This window comes from Pseudopipra pipra, chromosome 8, assembly GCF_036250125.1.
Source record: "Pseudopipra pipra isolate bDixPip1 chromosome 8, bDixPip1.hap1, whole genome shotgun sequence".
NCBI classification, from domain to species: domain Eukaryota; kingdom Metazoa; phylum Chordata; class Aves; order Passeriformes; family Pipridae; genus Pseudopipra; species Pseudopipra pipra.
Window position 1 is genome coordinate 34,866,429 of NC_087556.1, and position 22,842 is coordinate 34,889,270.

The window sequence follows — 22,842 nt, forward strand, 5'->3', positions numbered from 1 at the left end:
TTTTAAAGCTGGAGCATGACCCCTAGGTGGTGCTGACATCCTGTTATTCCATGAGGTTAAGGCATATGCCACTTTATTATATATCTTGGACCATTACACCCCTTGGCAGCCACCTTCAGGAACGTGGACTGCAGAGTTAGCAGTTACAACTTCTGTAAGTGCCTTATTTTAACACAGTGGGTTTAAATCTGTAACCACACAGAATGATTTGATTCCCTCTTCAGCAAAGGGGCACAGAGTTCACAGTCAGATGTGGCAGTCAAAGAGGAATGTAGGTAACTGTGCACAGCCTGTATTCCAGGAAAGCATTTCTCAGAGAGAACCTTTCTCATGCAATAGTATAAAGTCAGAAAAATGCAGGTTACATTTGGTTCCCCTGAGGGGAGGGGGGTTGTTTCCCCTTTCAGATGGAGCCTGAGTGTTTCTAAATATTAACTTGACATTACTGTGCATCTCCCCTTCCTTTGATGCAAAAGTAACCTGATCGATACCCTCTGCATAACACATAAAACTTCCACAAAAGAAACAGAACAGCAAAAGAAAACCAGCTCATTGTGTTCACCTTCTTTCTCAGGCTCCACAATCCAATCAGATTTGAAGGATTAAAAAGATGTTGCAGCTGGATAAAAGATAATCTGATCTCTTACACGCTGAAAAGGAATATATTATTCTGGTAAAACATTTAACGTGGTGCAAAGAAACTCAGCCAGATGTTATTTTAAGTTACCCAAACTGATTTATTGACAATTTAAATGTGACATATTTACAGCACTGTTTCTAAAATAATTTAACAATTTCATAGATTTATAAAAGTACTGATAAATAGGAGACCCTGACAATTACCAACCACAAATATTTTGCTATGCTACCGAACTACATCAGTAGTTCTTTTCTTTTTCCTCTTTTTTTCTTTTTCCCTCTTTTAAAAAGTCCCATAATGGAGCTGCTTTACCTCCACCCAATGTTTAAAATTGCCAATACCAAAATATATTAAAATGACCATGCAGTGTGAAAGCTGTACCAGAGCAAGTGAATTCAGATGTTAGACTACAGTAAAAATATTTCAATGCAAAGTGTCTTCCACACAGAATGTACTTGTGAAAAAATAAGCTTTTAAAGAGCTATTGTTTTATCTTTATAGAAATTAAAACCTACAATACTAGTACAGACATTTACAGTAACTTCCAATTCTGTGCTAGTTTTCACATATATCTAAAGAGTCAAACAAAACCAGTAATTTACAGATACCACTGCCTTAACACAGTGGTTAGTTAGCTTATGGATAAAATAAAAAACAAAAAGAAGGTGCTGATATAATTTAAGGTTTTGAAATTAACTATATTCCATCCTTATATGACACCAATTATTCTATCCTGGGATCAACAAATTGCTGTGGTAATGCCATCCATATCTCTCAAGCAGGAAGTCAGTTTGGAAGTCGGAGAGAAGATGGACTTGAATGATATGTATCTCAGGTTCCAGGAGACAAAAAAGGTATTGCAAAGCTGGACAATCTGAATCACAGTAAGCAGCAGCACGAGATATTTGTGGGGGGGGGTGATTAAAGCAAACATTTTCTCAAAAATGATGAAAAGTACACACCATCTAATCCAATACTTGAAATGTAAAAGGTTCCCCTCATTCGCATCACTGATGCCCCATAACACAGTGTACACACACAACGAATACTCACTTTTTAAACACATATATTGCACAGCCAGTGGGTGCAATACCAGAACACTGGTATCCCTAACATAAGCCTCCTATTTTAAATAGCTGTTTCAAACTATGCTATCCAGAGCGACTCTAAGCCAGCGCTCAAAACCCTCGGGAATGGTTTGTGTACTTAACTAACTCAAAAGTGTTTCAACAGCGTGAGAGAAAACACAGGCACTTCAGATTATTAGTGCACCAAAAGTTATAGGCCACGATTGCAGGACTAGGAACAGTTCAGTACCAATAACAACAAAACTAAACAACGAGGTCTTCCACTGATCAATACAGAAACAAGAACTGTTCACAAAGCACTGGTAAGGAAACCACTCTCAAAACAGTAAATGATACATTTAAACATTTAAGGAAACGTAATTGCTGCAAAGCCTAATGTAACACAAACCCTACTTAGTTCAAAAGAGCTAAAGTGTCCAAATTCCAAAGTCCAATTTCTCTTCTCCCCCCCTCCAAAACATCACTACATGCAGTCCATTGAAATCCAAATGTGCAAAAAGTTATAACCCACCTTTAGGAGTGCATCAAAAATAGGCTGACTAGTCAAAATATTACTTTAGTGGAAATTTTACAGCACCATAACTAGAATTCCAAGGGAGTTCAGAATTCTTGTTCTGATAACAAATCAGTTGACACTGCTGATACTAAACAACAGAGGAAACATTTTGTGCATTTCCTGATATCTGAAAGTCATGGAGAGAAACAATTCTCATTTATGCCTAAAATCTTACTGTAGTTCAAGGTGAAATTAAATAATCACATTTGTTGGCAATAAGCTCTCCACAATATAGCATTAGTTGCAAATTTAGTAAGTTTGCCAGATTGGGAATTAAAAATTGCTGGTACTTTGCTTACTTGCAGAAGTACTTTTTTTTTCCTTTGTACGTGTTTTGGGTTGGTTTTTTTTCTAAATTGTGCAGTTTGGCCCCTCCCTAGTAAGTGATTTACCATCAGGCTTTGAGAAAACGCCTAAGGTCCATTTCTGACCCTCAGCTGAAAAGGCAAAATACAAACACATTATATATATACACGTGTGTGCCCACAAACACACACACACACATATATATAACATCAGTGTTCCGGTTTTTTGTTCTCATTTCCTATAATTTTCTTTGGTTCAAAGTCCGAGCAAGGAAATTAGAGGACCGAACAAATGGATCATTCTCCAAACACTTCCATCCCTACACATCACTAACTGGAAGGCTTGCATCATCCAGATCCACAAGGCCAGGATCCTGTTCCTGAGTGCCATTTTTACTCCGGGGTTCCCAGGGGCCCCGGTCAGTCACTTTGGAAGCTGATTCTCTTGGAGCGACAGCCTGGATCTTGTAGCTCCCTGGCCTGGCCTTGGTAAAAGACTCGTGAAATCCTCGCTTCTCCAAGGCAGGGGGTTTGGGGTGAGGGGCTGGGACCAGAGGGCTGGAATGTGAGGAGGCTGGGGCTGGGCCGGCAGGACGGACAGCATGGTTGGGTTCGGAACAAGGCTCGGGATGCTCCTGGAAGAGAAGAGAAGGCGTCAGGTGAAGCCGCTGACGTCGTGTTGGAAAGATGCAGTTTCAGATTTCAACTCTCGGAAACAAAACAAAACAACAACAACAACAACAACAACAAAAAAATCGAGACAGAAAATAACACAAAGCGAAGCATCAGCCACGGCAGCAGGAGGCAGGTGCTTTCTCCAGGCGGTGTATTACTACGTGTGAGCTCACAGCAGGATGTGACAGCAACATCAGTTTCTTCATTTAAAGACATTAAATTTCTTAAATCAAGCACAGCAGCTCTTTAGACTTTGTAATATAGTCCAGCAAATTGAGGCTCCTTATTTTACTCAGGTGTTAAGTAAGCTTTTGAAGATAAACAATTCAAAGGCCATTGCAAGAGACATCTTTCCAAGAGAAAAGTGTATTCAAACCTATTCATATAAATCGAGTACTTGTATCCTAAATCCTGGAGTAATGCACATTTTACTGTTCCCTCTTCTTGGGGTAACCACATGCCCAATTTCTTCCAGGGACCAAACAAACATAGTAGCTTTTTTATGTTATCAAGACTGTGTAACAATTTACAGAGCTAACGGACCTGGAAAAGTAACTGATCTTTAAGCTATTCCTTCCAATTGTCAGGTTATTGTCTTGTGTTTATCATTGTTAACTGCTGGTCTGTCGACCTTTAAATAACTGAAAATAATCTTCCACCATTTACCTACTGATAGAAGCGAGTTCCCAGACTACCTAGGTCTGATTTAATTCTCTAAAACACAGGCACAGAGTGCCATTTGAGATATTTTAGGGCAGGCTGCCCAACCTACAGCTCTATCTCCAGAACCAGGAGTTCCTCAGGTTGTGCAGCATTATCTCTCAGTTCTGCAGGGATGTCTCAAACCCCTGAACACTGCTGGATCCAGTTTTACACGCTGTGATCCAAATGCTGTGTGACAACGCAGTGAACTGTGTGTGCATCAGGAGCTGCAGCTGCTGCCACTTCTGCTATCACCAGTGTTAGTCCAGGAACTCCAGGAGTCTGCCAACCCATGGGCATACACAAATCAAGGCATTTTTCAAGCACATTTGTTAGCAAAAAAACCCCATCCCAGATGTGTGTCCAAGATGCAAATACACATACTAATTGAAATATCTATTTTTTCGCAGTAGTTTTTCTTAGAATGTTACCGCATAAATTCATAAATTTAATCCTAAGGGATTCTGCCAAGTGCTACCATTATTTCTTTTTATAAATGAACTAATATTATTGGGTGAAGCTGTGCAACTGTTTTGGGACTTCAGTTTTGTGTTCAGTTTCACTGAAGTATTTCACATTATTTACACTGCCTTATTTAATTCCATTATTCCGTTGCCTTTACCTTGAGGATACTCCACTTTAAGAACAACACTTGCTTTAGGAGAACATATGGTTCAGTGATTTACCTACTATTCTTCTTATTATTAATAATTTTAGTCCAACAAATGGGACAAAAGGGGTGTTAAGAAACACCTCTATGACTTTTTGCTAATCTGGCCTGAAGGATACTCAGATTTTACTTCCCACACTGGCTGTAATTACACAGTTAAGAAGCCGTGCTGCTGTACTGCTCCTAAGTTGCACTGCTTTGGACAGTGTATCGATTATAGGTTATAAAGCTTCTATGTTTGAACTAATAATTTCATGCAGGGACTTACAAAGCCATGCAAATCAGGCTACAATATGATCCTCCCAAACACTGGAGTTACAAGGGTGCATGTTTTGTGTGCACGCATCTGGATTAGTCCGTGGGCAGCTTCGACCTCGCCTCGCCTTTGCGCAGTTTCAAAACAAATGTAAAGTAAAATGGAAATATGAACTCTCATGCAAATCAGCTTTAGTACTCTGCTACTGCAGTGACAGCAGATCACTTACATTTAAATGTTTAGCACACTTTGAAGTGTAAGCAGTGGTTTTGCCGTTTTTAAGCTTTCAATTCATTTAAAAGCATGAAAAAAAAACCAGTGCAAACCTGCGAGTGAACGATATTATTGACGAGTTAGTTTTCAGGAATGGTAATGACAACAGGTAGCGTTATTTTTAGCTTTTTTTTTTTTTACAGTGCAAATTAGTCTCTAGTCGTAGCCCTCTGTGAAGAAGGCGAGTTTACATGAGAGCCCACATACGTGCTGCATTCACCAGTTCTTGATGTATACCTCTGTATACAAGGATTCGACAGCCTTCTGGCCTGCCGCATCTGGAACACAGTGCAAAGCTAAGATTAGAGTAACCTGGACTCGGGGAAAGAAGAGAACAGAGGGAACAAGAAGTGATGCAGACAGTCATAGCTACATTGCTCAGTTAGCCCCACATTAAAAAAAAAAACCAAACCAAAAAAAAAAACAAGCATACACCAGGAAAAGTTATCTGCATATTTTCATTCCCCCCAAAACAGAAGAGAATTTGTAATGGGAGGTTTTATGTAAAAGCACGAAGCAGCTCCCAAAAACACATTTGAGAGCTTAGACTGAGTTACCAGAAACACAATATCAGTGCAAAAGTAGTCAAAAGCCAGATTTAAATTATTATATATCAGCTTATGGGGGTAATGATATATTCAGCATATTACAAAATATCCCAGAGCCAGAAAATGAAAACCATAGCATGCAACATCTGAACTGTAAAGTATTCCATGTGCTAAATCTGGACATACTTGGAGACACTGTGATACCACAGTAACTTTCACTACTTGTCACAAGTTAATATGCACTTTGTACTGAACATCTAATATGGTTTAAATTCAAGTAGGTATGAAATGTTGGTTTCAGAAATGCTAAGCTTTGTCACAGTGCCTCAGTTCAGTACTGGGAGATGCTGTTCTCACCACATTTCCAACAGCAAAAACTAACTCATGCAAGCAGAGATCTCTTAGTAACTTTAAACTTGAATCTACATCTGCAAATACAGTAAATTATCAACAATGGAGAATGATAATTTAGTAGTGAGAGTTGTTAAAAACAAATTAGGATATTTATCATTTGATTGCAAAATGCAGCAACTAGCAGAAACGCCTGAGAGGAATTAGAAAGTTTCAATTTAACTTCCACACTAGTAGTAGTGACAAAGATCACACTGAACTCAGAGGAACTTTTCTAGGTTAGCACTTGCATTATCTACAGGTTCGAGACAAACAATGCACAGAAAGTCGCATACAGGTAGGACTAAGCCAAGGGCTCAACTAAAAACACCGAGTATTTTATGCCAGTCTGTACAAAAGTTCATGCAAAGAGGCTACAGTACTACAGGACAGGAGAGAGGAAAGGCAAAAGGAAAAAAATAAAACAGTCAGAACTTAATGTGCACAAGTGAACATGAACTAATCACATCTCCTGTGAGGTGCAGAGTGACATACGGAGGCTGCTGATCTCCCAGGTCCCCGCTGTGCTACGATGGCCCCGGAAATTGCCTTTATCCAACTGTGCATGTCCTCGGGACTGTCAGCCTGCAGCAAACAGCACACATGTCATGCTCAACACAACTCAGCTCTCCCAGTGTCATGATCACCTGCACCAGAATAACAGCCTAACCCTGCTTCACTCTGTTATTCAAAGCCATTGGAAATTCTGTTTCTTAACCCGGACATTTTTGAAGTTCTTACCCTGAATTTACTATTACGTTTATATAGTTATATAAAACAATAAATAAAACATACTGAGTATCACCTTCCCTCTGAAAATCATGGCACAGTCAAGGTAAAGAAGCACTTCTATTTCAAAGCTGTATTTAACTATGGCAGTCTCTTGGTTTTGCCCCAAGTTTAAAAGAAGAAATTACCTGTACATAAAAGGTTCGAGAAGTTGTTACAATTTCAAAGAGATTGTCTCTCATCATTATATCACTGTAAATGAAATACAAAAATACATCAAAAGCAAGTACAACTTTCCCACTGTATTTTAACAAGATTCTAGGGTGGGCAGAGAATCAGAGTATTTGTTGCCTGACTCTTGCATTTCTTGACCACTCTACTATTGGTTTTCTGCTAATTTTAGCCTTAAGACACTTTAATTTATCAGTGGCATGCATGCTACTATATATATTTCTAATTGGAACATTCTAAATCATATAATAAGTTTAAAAATATTAACTATGCTTGTCAAATTTCTGTAAAACTTTTCACTTATATTTTGTTATGTCTTTGCAAAGTACTAGTCCTAAACAGTAGCCTGGTAAAAAAAAAATTCAACATCCACCATGACTACTGCAAAGGCAATTATTGCTTAAAATATTGGCATTTGGTGGGAAGGAAACAGCAGGATAAAGAGTGTTCTCATCCAGATTCAGACATCTGATGTGAGTTAATGCCCTCTAAATGTTTACAGATTATATAAGCAGAATAGAGACTCCTAAAACTGCTGGCTCAGATCAAACAGCACCCATGCATCTCTAACTCATGATTCCATGATATGCCTTTGTTCCACCCTTGTCCGGTGCATTTACATCCTACTGAATGTTACAAGTTGGAAACACACACTAATATAGAGCCCTTAAAACCAGATTTATGCACAAAAACAGGTCCTGTCCCATAAAGAGAGACTATCCCACATGCACACATCAACTGAAGTTATTAAACAGTTCTCCAAAGGGCAGTCTGGCCATGACAAAGCAGGGAATTACATCCCATGTAATGGCATCTGTGCTTCACTCCTCACCTTTGTTTGCATTCCTGAACTTTATGGACCTCCTTAAGTGGTATAACCCTGAGAGGTTCCTTTTCCTGGAAAAATAAAAAGGCAAACATATTCAGTAGAGTATACCTAACAGCTAGAATGGAGTCAGAAAGCCAGAGGTCAGGACAGCAGACTTACATAACTGAGATTTTCAAGGCAGTCACTTATGCAAAAGGTGGTGTCAACCAAAATTTAGTTTGCTTTTGCAAGTGTTAAACTAACCATGGCACTTGCAATGAAGAGGAGGACAAATCAAGAAGTAAAAAACCCCCAAAACATTCATTCCATACCCTCACGGAGACAACCACCCCTGTCCTCTTCCCCTAACCAGGTCAGAAAATTGAATCTGCCTCAAGCAGCTTATTTCAGTAAAATTGTCATTATATTCATTTGCTATGAAATGCTAACATAGAAGATGCTTTATTAATTGTACTGCATGACATGGCTTTAAGCAAGATTAATTGTATTCTGTATTTAATACAATTAAAAATAATACAAAGAAACTAATCCTACAACATCTGTAAAAGAGCAGCTACTCTTAAAATATCAGAAAATTCTGTTACCATAACAAAAATAAATGTTTAAGTTTCACGCAACAGGAAAAAAGTGAGACTATTCAAACAGAAATACTTTCACTTTTGCCATGACAGCATAATGTCACACATACTATTATTTTCCGGTGGTTGTTGCAGTAAACCACAAACAAACAGCTTATTTTACCTCCTAATGTGTTTTCTTTAAGCAGTGGTACAATGGACTACTTCAGCTGGCTACAACTTCCAGACGAAACAAAAGCTGTCAGCTCTGGAATAACTTTCTCTACCATTCCTATTACAGATACTGAAGAGATTTATGTTGTTACAGTAAACAGCAAATGTCACTCAAATATAACCATCCTCAAATATCAGTTTTCCTTAGATCACTTGTTTCTACAGCAGATCAAATGCAGAGAGTTTAAAACTCAATGTTTTCAGCTATTTTGCTCCTCTCATCCTCTCTCTGTTGTTCTTAGATTCACTCATCCCCTACAATGAATTTTCAGAGTAATACATCAAGAGTGAAAGGCAAGATCATCTCTGCAGTACAGACACCTGTCACAGGGAAAGACTCAGCTCAGAAATTACCATTTCCTGAGTCTCATATTGCCTGTATTCCACTGTGCTCCACCTGGCTGACATGGGCTCTCCATCAAACCAGGGTGAGCAGGCTGGATGTCAGGACAAACTTCCAGTGCAAGCCATAGTGGACTGGAGACTGCAGCTACTGGGAACTAAGTCCAACAGAAAGAAATTCTCCAGAACTAGAAGTCTGGTGCTACATTATCTGAATATGACCTCTAACTATATGAAACATTATCATGATTATGTTTCCTAAACATGGAATTCTTTGATTAACCACTATAATATGATAAAAGGACACTATATTCTCTACATATTCAGTATTTACTTCCTGAAGAGGGATGACTCTCTTAAAATGGAAAAAAACCTCCCGATTTCAGTATAAATTGTGAAGCAGGATCTAATTCACTGTTCTCTGACAGCTGGTCTGCCCAGCATCTTCCTCAGACTGCAGCAAGGGAATAGTAACCTGAAAAACAGAGGATACTACCAGATTTTATGTTGCTCAAGGAGCAGGATGAAACACTGGAAGTGTAGGCATTTCTACCATCTAGTATTCTCTCACACAGTACAATTCTTCACTGAGAATTTGTTTGTGAGCCACCTGCACTCAGATTTGTTTTTTAAATAAAAACAGAGGGTTTATTATAGGCAATGAGTCAGAATTGTTATGCTGACAGCTTAACAAAGGTAATGATGCAAGATCAAACTCCTGCTACTGTTGGATACACCCTCATTAAGAGGGGAGCCAAAGTTCACTTCAGTAACAGCCTGAAATTTGGGTTCTTGACATTTTACATCTTATGTTTGGCCTGCAAACTCAATTTACAATACTGTACAATGCAGACTTCATTCCTTAGGTACAGGTTTTCTTACTGTTATTAAGTGTGGGATTCCTTTTTTTGGTAAAACAGATTGTCTGCAGAACCAGCCACCTAATTTTTAAATGAAGTCTGAAGGCATTTATCATGTGGTCAAAACGAGAGTGATGAGTGGGAAGAAAGGTCATGGAACTGAAACAAACTCTGCAAGAGTTGCTGCTGAACAGAAAATCAGTGTTTTTTGCCTGTCTTGGCTGCTCTGGTGAAACAAGCATGTGGGAGAAGATCCCATCATTTCTATCATAAAACACCTCGTAGTTCTACCTTTAAATTAAGAATTGCCAGGTTACAGTTTTGTCTCTCCCATAATTATTTGCTATTTCAAGAACACAATTAATTATCTGTGAGTGAAAAGTGACATAAGATACTAATACAAAAATCAGGGTGATTGTAGAGTATATCCTATTACTGTTCTCCAGTGTCCTACAGATGGGTTCCCATCTGTACAAGTTTACAGTTGCCCTATTTTTTGGTTTATTACAGTACAAACTTAGGAGTTGCAGGAACAAGCACAGCACAGCACATTTTTCAAATACAAGCACATTTATTTAAATTTTCTTGCAACTATCACTGGAAAAATAACACACAGTTGGAAACTTACCAGTTCAGACTTGAAATATCCTATTGTGTTTTCATCTAACTGAAAGTATCTTCTCTTCCAGTTCTTCATCTGTTAAAGGGAAAGAAATAAATATTTCTACATTTTATACATAAAATAAAATATACCTACATGTCATATATTATGCATATATTGAACGATATAATTCTCATTTATATTTATAACATATGGTATAATTAATTTTATTCATAATAATTCATTTTAATAATGTATTTATTATAACTTAAAATAATTATAAATTTCATTTTTTGTATGTGTGATGTGTGTGTGCATATATATATAGTGTCCCCAAAATAATTATGCAAGGCTTTGCTCAATTCTTTTTTAAAAATTGCAATAATTAAAAAATCTGGAAGCTACATTTTACTATTATAAGATTTATTCAAGCTGTAGAAACTCAGCAGCACAAATATCCTGGAGGAAATATTAATTACAGGTTTCTAGTTTATTTTTAACTAAAAAGGGAGTATTACAAAAAGGAGCTTCATAATTCAAGATAAAATGAGTCTGAGAACTCGAAGATGTGTGTCTTGCTTCATCTGAACTACCAATTCCTTCTTTTAGCAAGGCATCATGTGAATAGTTCCACTTGTGTCAATCAGCCTGAGAAGTTGTACAGTTCTTCCTCTGAACTGAAAAGTCAGCTTTTTGCAAACATTTTAGTGATTTTAAAGGCCTGCATTGAACTTCTGTCTTAATTTAGAGGTTTTTAATAAGCAAAATAAGAATCTCTACGTAACTGTAGAAGAGAATTCCCAGTTGCATGCACTCACCATAATGTGAAAGCCTGTGCACACACTTTGCCTCTCTAAAATATCTTCAACAACATAACACTGAAGAAAGTCACGAAAAGAAGTAAAACAGACATAAATCAAATGCTAGAGGAGGATAAGTTTTATCTTTAGCCATCCTTAATACTGTCAGTTGTAGTAATGTTTCTGGTAATTGTGTGAGGTTTTATTTAATCATCTATTTGATCAGTACAACTATCATCTTAGGGACCATTGCTCTTGATTGTTGAAACACACTGATCTCCCACACTTACCACTGCTCCTTGTTTCACACAGTAACCAGCTTTGATAATAGCATTATCTGGGGGGTGCTTAGCAGCAAAATAAGGAAGGTGACTTTGTGACCGCTTCAAATAACTCCTGTCAGCCCCTTCACTGCACTCACTGACTTCTTCTTTCTAGAATAAAGCAGGAAAGTAGAAAATACTCAAGTTTTATTCTAAAGATTAAAGAATAACTATACCAGTTATAGTAGGAAATAATTGTATCATCCCATGCTCATAAATCCCATTCCCAATTTGAAAGGACAAAATATTTTAACCGATTTCCAGAGGCAACTGAGAGGCCCTCTGAGCAAGAGGGGAAGCTGACAGCTGTACTGTGATACATAACACTGTAAAAACACAGCTTCCTCTATCAAACAATAACCCACTTGTTTGAAGGGTGTTACCTGGGTAGGTGTAATGATGGGAACACCACCAACAATTTCTGTCCTGTAAGAGACTTGCTTCTTTCCACCTGGGCTTTCAGCCTGACGATTTGCATTATCCATCTGACACAGAGGATCTGACTGCTTTGGTACCTGGAAGTGGAATGTGACAACTGACATAAGTTTTATGAAGACTTAAAAAAGCCCAAAGCATTTCTGAAGAATTCTGCATTTGTCTTCAGCAGGATTTAACAAAATGTTCTCCAATTGTAAAAGGCCAGAAATAGCTTACATGGAAATTTGTTGTAATGACTATGGTTTAGTGCTCAGAAAACTGGTGCCAAGAAAGACATTTCACTGGATGAAATCAACTGCAAGCTTTGCCATAAGTTCTACACTTGATAGTCAAGAAGCACTGCTACTTTGTAGAAGAACTGGTTCTTAATTTTTCAGTTGCTTTCAGTTTTAGTTGTAAGTGCTTTATACTGGAAACATCCCAGTGCCCTTTGTCACATGGGATGTCTGACCAGTGACATTTGTCCTCACAGGTACTTGGCATGAAGGTTGCATGTACTGCCCCCATTAATCCTACATATATTGCTAAATTCTGTCCAAAATGACCCTACCCACCTATTTCTAACTATTAGATAATTATCTCAAATGTGGAGCTAAATCAAAACTTCAGGGGAATTTCATTTCCCCAGTAAGTGTTTTGATCTAAAATGTTTACTCACATTTCTGAGTTCATGCAGGAAGTAAAATTCTTTAACCTAAGAAATGCACTAACTGGCTACCTAAGACATTCTTATTCATAATCTCCTTACACCCCTAATATTAATATAGTAAATTTGAAGAGATCAAGTCTCACATAAAAATATCCCAGCCAGCAACCTACTTGGGTACTTACAGAAGACATCCAAAGTCATTCAGACACAAGGGACACACAAATTGTCTTTACCCAGCGAAATATCATCCAAGACTGTGGCACATTGAAATCTTGAAATTGAACTGATCCAGACAAAAAACGAAGCTACTTTACAGTCTGCTGTGACTCTAGTTCCTATGCCTGGGACTGCTTATTTTACAAAAAAAGCAGCCTGCAAAGAAGTACAAACAGTCCTGAGAGTCCAAATGTCAGCCCAGGACAGCTGGGCTGGCTGAGTAATGGTGGCACTCAGCAGCTTCATCCTCTCACTTCCACTGTCCCCTTCTCTGGTGACTCCCTGAAGTGAAGGGAGTGACTCCATTCCCAGCCAAGCCTGGCACTGAGGGACAAGGCACTCCCTAGTGCACAGGGGCTTGTAGCTACAGCTTTATGGGCAAGTACTCCAGCTGCCACAAACTCCTGCTTAAAATGCTGCAGACCAACCCCACAACCCCCTCCTCACACGAAGGCATTTTCCAACAGCACTCAGGCACAGGTACACAATGTGCTGGGCTGCAGAGGCTCATAGTCATTCCCAAATTATCAGCACTCAAGAGCACTAAAATATGCAATCAATCTTGGAGGACTACAATCTACAGCAAGTAATGCTCATGTGAAAATGAATAATTGAATTAGCTTAATTATTTGATTAAATAATTGGCTGTACTAAATAAGCTGTGAACAGATTAACAGTTCAAAGGCTTGTTCCTTCAAAGACAGAATACTGATGATTTCACCAGCCATTTAAAAATGCAAGTTAAACACATGGTAATCAGTGTTGAGACTATATTTTTTAAATTGATGCAATTATTTATTTATTTATTCACCGTGTTTCTTGAACTGGAAACAACTCAAGCCTGGTTGTGGTGTGTCCTCCTCATGAAAAAGCTTTTCGGTTCTGAGGGTTTTTTATTTATCCTTAGCAGTAATGTTTTTATAACTCCAAAGAAATGGCTACTTCAAAACAAAGCAAACAACTCATATAAACTTCCTTAGATAACTTAAAAATGAGAAAGTTACTGACAACAAATACAAATATGTGCACCCATGCTCAGAACCCCTTCTTTGTCAGGGTATGCTCTCAAAACTGTTCATCGTCAGCACTTCCCCAAAACTGGAGAGAAAACAAAACCATAACTTCTGCCTCCTGAAAAGACTGAGGTAACACATGGGGTTTTGTGTCACAAGGTAACGAGTTGTCCTGGCCCAAACCAGAAAATAATAGAATAATTTAACATCTTCCAGAAGAACCACTAATGTTTCTTTGCACGGATGTTACCTGAAATCAGGAGAGAGCCTTTGGAACCTGGCATGATGTGTTTGCTCAATATTTTAGTGATGCTTTAGGAAATACCAAATTTTGACAACAGGCAAAAGTATGTGTATCTTTCAATTGCTTGCAAGGGTCTTCTAGATATTTCAATCAATATTAAATGTGCACAGTTAATTTTAAATTATTAGAAAACATCCTATGCTGTAATTAAAAATGTAATCAAGCACATTTTTGTCCGATTTCCAAAAAGTAAAATAAACTCAAATTCAGGGGGAGTTTCTTTAAGTCTTGGAAAGCAGAGCCATGACTTGTTTGTGGTGATAAAAACTGGAGGCAAAGGTTACACATAAGCACCTTGAGACAGTCACCATTCAAAAGCATTGCTAAGTATCAACTCAATCACTTACTGTGATTTTGGTAGCTTTGTTCAGAACATTTACCCATTCAACTAGGTCCTGCTGATCATTGGCTTGTAGAAAGTATTTTCTCATCCCTGCATTCATAACTGTTAAAAACCAGTATGAAATGTTAACAACACTGACATTTAAGAGCAAACTTAACATCATCATGAAAAGATTTTGATTTCAGATGAAAAATCCAGTTGAAGTATTCAAGTGCTCTGCTACATTTGTTTTTAGAAAGTCCCTTTAAGATATGTATATCCATTTGACAGGATTTCTTTGTTCTAAAAAACAAGTAATAATTTAAGCTCTCCACTTAAATGGCATCATACAGACTGTGACAACCTCATTAACATGACTATGATCACTGGGTTTTACTTTTTACTTTTTATTTCTGCAAAACTCAGTATTGATTACTAAGTAGATGATGCTCAAGACCAAACAACTTGAAAATAGTCAGAACATAAATCTTTCTTTCACTTTAGTGACTTGGCAAAGAAAGCATATTTTAATAAGTTTATATCTCTACTGGAAACATCCAGCATCCTTTATCCAAAAAGGAAAAATGTATTTCTGTGTAACAGTAAAAAAAAAAATCATGGGTAGTTTGCTCCCAAATTTTAAGAACTTATCTGGAAATAAGTTTTAAGGTGAGCAGTGAGAAAAACCCTCCTGGAATTCTGAAGCATTGCAGCTAAAACCTGCACAGATATTGCTGCTCTACCTATAACATAACAGCCCTTCAGGTCACCACTAACAGCAAATGCAGGCCAGAAACAGATACTTTTGCTTTTCTATCATCTTTCTCCCCAAAGTCGATGGCTTGAAACAAACATTATTAGATGCAAATATAAATTCAAAACACAAAACCGTATAATGAGTTGACTGAAACAACAACTCCTGGTAGTTGAATAAAATGATAACAAATTTATATTTTTCCTTTAAAAAGTATAAAAAATGCTTTAATAGATTATAGATATTTAAAGCTTTCAACCAGCAGCTTGGATAATTAAGGTGTTTTAGAGCTGGCCAACTGACAAGAGGAATTTTACAAGTGCTGAAGACAAATCTCTCCACACATACATGTGCAGAGGAATCTGTAGATGGCACTGAGCTGACACACACCAGGTACTTGCCTAAAACCCCTGCAGCCCTACACACGATTTACCAAGTGTTTCACAAGCTCCAACACAGAGAAGGTACCCCAAACAAATTATTTTTCTTCCATGCAGCAACAGAGGCTGCAATTTAACTCGAGAACAGTGGCTGACAGAATTTCTAAATCGACTGTTTTATCAGTGAAACAGATTAAAACAGTTAAATTTCTCGTCTTCATAGCTGACAGGCATGCCATTTATTAATGCCTCAAAAATTTCAGACATCTGAAAAACAGCTCTGACTTACTCCTCATTAAGCTGCAATATGAAAAAAATACAAAAACACTTTATGAAGAAGCCAACATTTCCCTCATATTAAATAAGAAAGTGAATACAAGCTGGTTTTTAAAAATACAGTGCCAGCTTAGACAGTAACAGAACTGCAGAACACAATCTTTTCTTCAAGTTTCTGAAGAATGTACTTGATGCACACACCACATGCAAGAACTTACCAAAACAGAACTCTGCCTTTGGCCTTAGCTTAGTTGCATCGCTAACCTGGGAGGGAAATTAAGATTATAAGTGTCACTGTGCAGACAAAATATACATCAGATATCACAAGTTTTTACTCTCTTTGAAGTGGCTAAATTCAAAGATTAGCAGCACAGCAAGTTGGTTAGGTTTAATGATATACAGATATACAAAAAATACTATATAAGATTCAGTTCAAGATATGCAGCCTATGGTAAGAAAACAGTTTAAGACATATGTCCCTACACCTTAAATTTAAGGATTCTTTACCAGACAAATGTTGAAATCTGAAAACATAACACTTTTGCTTGCATTTTGGTTCATTAACATCAGAATAATGGCCACTTTTCTTCAGGGGTCTCTAAAATGTCAGTGCTGGGGGAGGAGAGAAGCAGGTGTCCTGTTCTGAGGGAGGTGTTGACATTTTTACATTATACAGCACCTCTGTCAGGGGTGGGGGAGAAGGCAAAGCAGACTTTCTTAGTTCACAGTTCTTTTTCACACATATTTAGAACGGGCTGTATAGAGAGTAATGAAATATTTCTGTCCTGTCTATTAAAGATCATTAGTACCTGCAAACTATCAGTCCCAAAGACTTATTTTCCACTTCATAAGTGGCCTGTCTTTTCAACAAGACTAACTAGAACTCAAATACTCATAAAGAATTGAAATATACAGTTCAGAACTGTTCATTCTATGCTGCACAAAGAACTGCTACTTAAATTCACTACACAAACCTAGACAACATGGTAATTAATCTGTTCTTATTTTAATCTGAACCTGTTGAAGTGTTTGTAACACTTCTCTAACTCAGGAATAGCACACATACAAAAATAGTAAGTGGTACTTAATTTTGTCTGAAATTGAGGCTTGTAGTAGATACACCAACAATTTAGCAAGTGTCTCACATATTATCTTACCTTTGAAATATAGGTAAGTTTAATGACCCCAACAGGTGGAGATCCAGAGGGAAGATTCTGAAACAAATCACATATGTCACAAAGTGAAACTGGTTTATTCTCACATCACAGGCAGTGTTTATGCATAAAAAGCAAATAATTCCACAAACAAAAAGAAAATCCTACGTCTTTTTATAGACAATGCACAATGTATGCTTGAAACAGGATCTAAACAACTTGTTTATTATACACACATCTGTTAATCAACTAAAAACAGAAAGACTGCCAGAAACAATGCAAATAGTAATTGTTTCAGAGGTTTATGTATTTTACTAGAGGAAAAAGGATTCTTGTGGGTCTGCATGCAGGAAATCCGGAAAGAATACTTTTTCCTTAACAGATGTTGGAATCTCGTGTACTTTGACCAGGGCAGGCGGAAGGGACAAGAAGTGACATTCATCTGTTATGTCAGAGACTTCAAAGGCCATCTCACCTATTTTCCAATCACTTCAGGGATTAAGAATGGTCTTCCCATGATGACTCTATAAAAACCCTGCTGTTCTTCAAAACTCAAGAAAATCAAGGAGCTTCAATTTGCCTGTTGCAAGAAATCCTTTCATTTGTACATGAATGCTAACGTTAAAAAAATGCCTGAACTAGGCCTGGGTGTGCACTGCAAATAGCATTAAGTGTTAAAACTTCTGAAAAATTGCAGTTTCTACAGCACTTCAAGTTTTTGTCCATGTGCCCTGGTTACATCACAGGAGTAACTGAAAAAAAAAAACCAAAACTGCTTCATACCAGCCACTGAGACCAAATGTTTGAAGTCTCTTATTTCCAGCAATTCTTTTTCTCCTCAGTGAGAACTGCTAAATGCTTCAGTCACAAGTCACATTCATCGAGCTGCACATCATTTACATTTTGGTTTTGCTGGTTCCTTTGAACAGCAGATTCCTGCATTTTATCTCTGGTCTTCCTGGCAGAATGGTACATGGATGTTCTCCTGGCAGGCAGCTGCCAGCTGACCTGGATCATGTGCTTTTACTGTCTCTGTACCCAAAACTTAAGCAATTATCTGTCCTTCCCTATGCTAGAAAACACATGGATCCATGTATACTGTAAAAGCAGCTTTTATCTAAAGGATGCTCTCCATCACAACAAGCTTTCCTCATTCATGCTGGATTGCAACTGCAGGCGTGATTGTGAATTGCTTTTCAATAACTGATTCTGCTGAGGTAAAGTAATATGAGACAGCTAAATGAGTCACACTGTAAGGAAAACTACACACCTCCACATAAGGCTAAAGGTGAATTAAAACACCTGTGTTAAAACTGCATGTATGTGATTTGGCTCATCAGGTTATATTAAACTGATTTACAATTAATTCGCTTATGGCAACTTATTTTTTGCTCAGCTTCTGGGCCCATAACCTAGTGCTAAACCCCATTTTTCTTAAGTGAAATTGTTAAAAAAAAATCCGAAAAAAAAGTGGGAATTGATATAAACCAGGAAACTACTGCCAAGACCACCTCACCTGTGGGTTGTCCATGTACCACACCAGGCTGTCTTCCCGTGTGTCCAGGATGAAGTACCGCCGCAGAAACTTCCCGCTATTCTCATTTTCCTCAATGTCTAGGAAACCACAGATGCGATTCTGACGATCCACATAAGGCATTTCTGACCCTGGACATCACACTGCAGAACAGAACACACACACACAAGTTGAGCAGAGTTCCTCGTTGCTAATTTTAACCCTGTTCTGTGCCTGCCCGTGACATTTTGAGCAGTTTCAACCCGTAGGTTCAAGAGGTTTCTACGGAAGAGCAAGTGAGGTGTAGCTGCTCCCCCCCACTGCCACTGAATTTTTAGACAGGTCTTCCATTCTTCTTTGAAAACTGTGCTTAGATATCTAATAGCCTAAAAAATAAAAGTGGTAAATAGCAGATGAGATCTAGACTAGCTTTTACAAGATCACTAAAAAATAAAGATCCTCCTTCATGACACGCACCAAGCTCAGAGAACACTGGGGCTACACTTCCTCCTTTGACACTGCCTTTCATGGCAAGAAAGAACCTTTGTCAGCAGCTCTCCTGCCCAATGCAATTTTTCATATTTTGCTCAGGCAAATTCAGTAAAAAGCTTTTAGAAACATTGTGCACAATTTTCTTTACTTCTACAAAAAAGAACTTCACGTCTAACCGTGTCCAAGAACGGAAATTGCTTCACCCTTATACATTAAACAGTCAAAATGCAGTCGGTATGAGCAGCAACAGAGATGTGAACACACTTTGTACTAAGGTCTGAGAATGACAGGTTTGGTTTTTTTTAATTTATTTTGGCTTTTTTGTTTGTTTGTTTAAAAAAAAAATAATTCAAATCTGCCCTGCTGACCACCTATCCCCATTTTGCCTGCTTCACCTTTTATGGCTCTGCCTTACTGCAGCTACTGCATCATTGGTTTTGCTTCCTTTTATTTTATGGGACAGTCATTTTACCTTAAGAGTCAGCTGTGTAAGACCAAAGATAACTTTGCATCCTTATCTAAAAATGGCAATGAACAGACATTTAAATGGTAAAAATCAGGTCGATGCCAATCTTTCCCAGGGCAGGAAAGAAATGATTCAGTCTTTACATTTTGTTACAATACTCAGAAATAGTAGAGATCCAAAAATATTAACATGAGAAACAGAAGGTTTAAGCAGTCCACACTTTTCACAAAATTTTACAGCTTTCGCTGTGTAATATGGAAGTTTAATTTTAATATTTCTTTAAATTCTTTACCTTTATTATTTCCTTAAGGTTACTTGATTTAAATATAGTTACATACAGACACAATGAGGCAGACATCTGATAATTATCTGTAGCTAGCTATTGATACACCACAGCACAACACGATGTTGGGCTTTTGAAGTGGTTTTTTTTTGGGGGGGGAGAGGAAATCAGTGTTCATTTTGGGGACTCAGATATGCAGATAACCACCCATTTTAGGGATCAATATACAAACATGTAGATGTATCCTTGTATTTACAGCTGTCATTTTATACGACTAATTAGAATACAAGACAAATTTTGGTTCAACCACTTTGAGAAACAATTTTTTACAAATCTATTGTCATGACTTTGATACCATACCAGAAGAATTTCTAGAAAACAGTTTTAAATCATTTAACTTGATCTGTAAAACAATTAACCTTTTTTTTGCGCCCAACACCAAACTAATCCTTTGGTGCAAACTCAAGTTTGATACATTAAGTTTTGCACCATGGACCAGATCTACCAACCTCAATTCAGCAGTATTTGCAAAAAGTTAGAGAGATTGCAATATCATGGGGATGTTAGCTTGGGTTTTTTACTACAAGCTATTGAACTAAAAAGCTATGTATGACAAAGTTAACACGCTTTGCTTTGAGATGCAAGATGGTTTCTGTGAAGGAGAGGAAGGACAAGTGAAGTACAAGGATATTAAATGTGTATAAGCTTTCCATTAAGCACCTCTCTGATTTGCTTTAATTTCTACCTCCAAAAGGTAGAAGAGTCTCTATATCTAAGAGATGCAACAATGGTTTAAGTAGGCTTTTCAATAAAGTAACAAAATTTTCTGAGGTAATGTAAATTTTATTGGTATGTTACTCACGACTTAAATATCACAGATCTAAGACAAGTTCTGTAACCAAGCTATAACAATAAGTAATACAAAAACAAACACCTGAGCACTCAACACAATACCATAATTGTAATAAAGTCATCAGTAATTCAGTTGATGGCTCTTGGGATCACTTCACACTGAAGCAACACCTCCTTATAAACACATCTGTAGCTGAGGGCATGTTTAAGGGGATCTGTTCTGTAAATTACACCTCTAATTTGGCAGAACTTGGCATCACACACGGTTTTCATTTAAATGAATATAAAAATCATCATTTACCAGCATTGTCCTAAGCTGGGCCAGGTGGTCCCTCAACAAAATACATGGCACTTCTGGGGCACCATTTCGGCTTCATATCAACAGTTTATGAAGCCCAGAAAAGGCTTGTGCCTAAAAAAAGCAAATATTGGTGGCTGGTTTCCTGTCTGAGCAGACTTAGGGCTGTGTTCTCTGCAGATGTGAAGAAAATGAAACAGGGAAAACTTGTTTTTGAAACAAGATACGAATTGATTAAGAGTCCTTGAATAAAACCAACTGGATTTTCAAAGCGCTTTTCCCCTATAAGAGAAGCTATGAGAAAAAAAACCTTTCAAGGCAAATGAAAGGAGGATGCTCATAATGCTCCATTATGAACATACAATTAGCTAAAGTTGAACTACTCCAATACTTGAAATTATTTTTTTTTCCAGGGCAAGAGACAAAATTCAGGAGCTTTTTTTTTTATTTGTCAATAAACCAATTCTCACTGAAAAAAACCCCAAAACTCAAACCAAACATGAAGTAATACAGATTTTCTACTTCATAGTACTACTACCTAATTTCTAGCATAAAAATTTATACTATTTGCAGCTCCTCTATCCTCTGATGAAAATACAGCACAAAATACCATTAATTTAGAAACTTCAGTTCTGTAACTACCGTTTTCTTCAGATTAGTTTTAAATTCCTCATGGGATTACTGACCTCTTCCAGATTGATGCTCTTAAAGAATATGAAATAAAAACCCCTCTCACTTTATAATACACTGAAATCTAACATAATATCATACAGCTGCTTTCCAGCTTTAAAAGTTTGCTCCCACTATATCACACCTTGGCAAGATTCCCCTGTAAATAAATACCTACTCTATTCAGCATTCAATAATGAATCACAATTTGTAATGCATATTAAAAAAACCAAAAAAAGCAATTTGTGCCTTTCTTCCAGTTACTGAAGCGACTGAACACACACGACAAAACCACCACCACAATACCCTTCCTTGCAACTCCTGACAGATCTAAAAGCAATGATGGAATTGCCATGTTATTTCTAAAGATTCAGATGAGGAATTGCAGAACTCCAACATTAATTCCTCAGCACAGGGAATCTGGTTAGAAGACCACCAGCCTAAGAATTCATCAGAACTTCAGCGTCTTCAGAGTACAGATCCTGTCTTGCATAGATGTGACTTGTCATTATATTATTTTAGGCAATTATAAAACAAAAATCTCCAGGTCTGTGTCTATTTTACAGCACTTACTACACAAACCCTTAGTTATTTTCTGCAGCAGAATCTGCAGCACAGAACAGTGTATTAACTCCTCTGCCCACTTCTACAATCCAATATAAAAAGATCACGAGTTCTTAGAGATGAAGGTATCAAACCTTTTATAGATCACATAAAACTTCATTTGATTTTGCCTTCCCTCTCCTGGGTGGGAGAACAGGGGAGGGGAGATGTGGGTCAGTGACATAGTGCTGCTTCAGAAAAAACATCCCTGTGGCCCATTTCCTCTTGGCTCTCACCATAATCCACCAGAAACGAAAAGATTTCTGAAAACCCATTTTTGTGGGTGTATAGTGACACTCTGTAAGAACTGAGAAAACTCTCAGCTCCTTTAACTTCTTTCCTGGAGGGTTGTGTTATAAGTGAGGAGGTCTCACTTATTTTTGAAGCCTTCCATCCCCCTTTGCAGCAGCAGTGCACTAATTTAAGTAGGTACATACCTCATCAGCCCAGCTTCTCTCGGGTTTCCCCTCTCCCCGCTCTTTTCCTCTGGGGTGCAACATATACTGGCATTCCCCAACATTTATATCACACACTGGAGGCTGCCTGGGCAC

General features: G+C 37.7%; 1 protein-coding gene across 8 annotated transcripts in view; it reads right to left on the reverse strand.

Moving 5' to 3' along the window:
- Nucleotides 1-713: 713 nt before the first annotated feature.
- PLEKHA1 (pleckstrin homology domain containing A1) overlaps nt 714-22,842 on the reverse strand; it is a 32,835-nt gene continuing 10,706 nt past the window's right edge. For 2 of the 8 annotated variants that reach the window (XM_064663610.1, XM_064663609.1), the window contains exons 2-13: nt 18,632-18,792; nt 17,119-17,175; nt 16,180-16,225; nt 14,577-14,674; nt 11,993-12,124; nt 11,577-11,720; nt 10,514-10,582; nt 7,896-7,960; nt 7,021-7,084; nt 6,599-6,688; nt 5,403-5,443; nt 714-3,224 (exon numbers count right to left, since the gene is read on the reverse strand). In XM_064663610.1, coding sequence (XP_064519680.1) covers nt 3,014-3,224; nt 5,403-5,443; nt 6,599-6,688; nt 7,021-7,084; nt 7,896-7,960; nt 10,514-10,582; nt 11,577-11,720; nt 11,993-12,124; nt 14,577-14,674; nt 16,180-16,225; nt 17,119-17,175; nt 18,632-18,772 — 1,158 coding nt within the window. In that variant the 5' untranslated portion in view covers nt 18,773-18,792 and the 3' untranslated portion in view covers nt 714-3,013. Of the gene's footprint in view, nt 3,225-5,372; nt 5,478-6,598; nt 6,689-7,020; nt 7,085-7,895; nt 7,961-10,513; nt 10,583-11,576; nt 11,721-11,992; nt 12,125-14,576; nt 14,675-16,179; nt 16,226-17,118; nt 17,176-18,631; nt 18,793-22,842 lie in introns of all 8 variants that reach the window. The other 6 variants (XM_064663608.1, XM_064663607.1, XM_064663605.1 and 3 more) reach the window with 4 other exon arrangements.